The sequence below is a fragment of the Propithecus coquereli genome, unplaced genomic scaffold, assembly GCF_000956105.1.
Source record: "Propithecus coquereli isolate 6110/MARCELLA unplaced genomic scaffold, Pcoq_1.0 Scaffold83, whole genome shotgun sequence".
NCBI lineage: Eukaryota > Metazoa > Chordata > Mammalia > Primates > Indriidae > Propithecus > Propithecus coquereli.
In genome coordinates, this window is record NW_012154507.1 from 8,006,092 (window position 1) to 8,008,336 (window position 2,245).

The 2,245-nt window shown below is 32.1% G+C and overlaps 1 protein-coding gene across 1 annotated transcript in view; it reads right to left on the minus strand.

The window, feature by feature from the left end:
* Nucleotides 1-2,245, minus strand: part of LOC105825857 (kelch domain-containing protein 1-like) — a 69,231-nt gene that overhangs the window by 20,766 nt on the left and 46,220 nt on the right. Inside the window, exon 7 of the mRNA XM_012663754.1 lies at nt 1,214-1,245. Coding sequence (XP_012519208.1) covers nt 1,214-1,245 — 32 coding nt within the window. The remainder of the gene's footprint in view (nt 1-1,213; nt 1,246-2,245) is intronic.

Consider the following 2,245-nt stretch of genomic DNA (forward strand, 5'->3'; position numbering starts at 1 on the left):
GTTTTATTAAGTTCAATATTTCTAGAGGTTCTAACGCTCAAAAAAGTTCATGTAAATTTCTCAATTTTAGAGGATAAATTAAGAATTTTACAAAGTCATTGCTTTGACTCTAAGAGTACTTTGATTACTTTTCTTAATACACCAGATTGGTAAAGCAACAGATACCCAAACACACATTTTCACCTATATTATTACCACATAACTTATTTTTAGTACATTTATCCCTTTTACTTAAGTTCCACAAGCGCAAGCAGTGGGATTATGCACAATTTGTTAAACCAAATACTTTCCCCCAATCATGCACACATTCAACAACAAATGCACTTGCAACCCAGGGTAGAATTGAGTCATTTAGAGATGTTATTTGGGAAATACTCTGCCCAATTCTCCAACTCATATGTTAAGACATAAATTGATATAAATCTTTAGCAAGAACCCAGATTATGTTGTGGGGTTGGGAATGGGGACTGGAAGAGGGTCTAGGTAAAGGAGATAGACTGTAATGAATGTCCTCATACATGGGAAGGAATAGATTAATTTCCCGAAGAGAAGGCTATGTGTGTCCTTGGCAATATTCACGGGCTCCAATAGTACTGAAGGCTCTACATGTCAACATTGTATCCAGTATCTTTTACAGACACATAAAAAAGAGTCTTTGCTGATAGCACCTATACAGGTTATCAGCTATGGTTAGATAGATGGCTTTTCAACCAAGCATAGTTTTATCTAAGGTGCTACCTGGAAAAGAAGAGTGCTACACTGTAGAACAATGGTTCTCAACCAGGGGAAATCTGTCCCCCAAGGAGACATTTGACAGTATATGGAGATACTTTTGGTTGTCACAACTTGGGGAAAGAGAAGGTAGTGCTACTGGCATCTATCAAATAAAGGCCAGGGATGCTACTATGCAGTTTACAATGCACAGGACACTCTAACGACAAAGAATTATTTGGTCCAAAATGTCAACAGTGTCGAGGTTGAGAAACCATGCTGTAGAGTTTTAAGAGGAGAATTGGGCAGCTTAAATTTCAAAATATAATTTGGAAAAGTTTGCACAAAATACTTATAGGTGTTAAACTGTCACTTTCATAAAAATTAGTATACATATACACATATATATGTTCTCCTTACACTCAACTGTATCCCACCTGTTCTCCTCCTCACCTCATACCTGAAGATAGATCTGCCTCTGTCTTATTTGCCTTAGGGAAACTCTGGCCTGGATTTCATCATCGAAGAACACTGGAAAGCCTTTCCTGCCTTGATTTTGGTGACATCTAGCTTGCAACCTGATGTTTTTTCTACAGACTGATAGTTTATGTCCTTTCACAGCTGCTCTAAACTTATCACCTAAACATTCTAATAAAGCATAGTATTTACATGACACATTAGCTGAGTTAAAAGAAATCTCTTTACATAGCTCTAGTTCTAACTAGTATCTTATCAATAATAGTTGTATTGTTCTAATTACTCATTAAGGGTTGGAATATAAAATAGGAGCAATTCAAAAATTAAACATTTTTACACCATTTTGGTCTATAATTAATGCATTTCTACAATCAAACAATTGGAAGAAATTAAGAGATTATCTAGTCCAACTTTCTCATTTCACAGATGAAGAAATTAATGCTCAGTTTCTTTAAGTGACTTTTCAAAGCCAAAAAGCTAAGTAGTAGCTGAGCAAGAACTAGAACTTTGGGCTCCCATATCTTAATATAAAATTCTTTAAATTAAAGAAAAAATTTCAAAAGAGCCAGAATTGTTAAAATAATAAATTCCAATGAAATTTTATACATGAAGATATACGAATCACATATGTAATCATGATAAACTCTAAATGTATTTGAATATTAACATAGATATACATATTTTCAGGCCTTTTTCTCAAGTAAGTTACTTGTCATTTATTAAATAACAAAAATATATATCATATTTATACTACAGCATAAATAATCTGTAGTAAAAAAAACCCCAAATACATGGCATAAAAAAGAATGAAATCTATTACTGACTATAATGATTATAATGTGAAGAATCTGAATTTCCTATGAAGATATTTTTATCATACTATTCAATCAAATTAGAAAAAATAAGAATTATAGTACTAATATGGTTTTCTTTACAGTCTAATAATATATTGTTTCTACAATTTTTATCCTATATTATACCATAAAAACTAACATATTTTTTTTAAAAATTTACATTAAAGGAAGATAAACTGTTTTGTATAGTACTTTAACTGCTT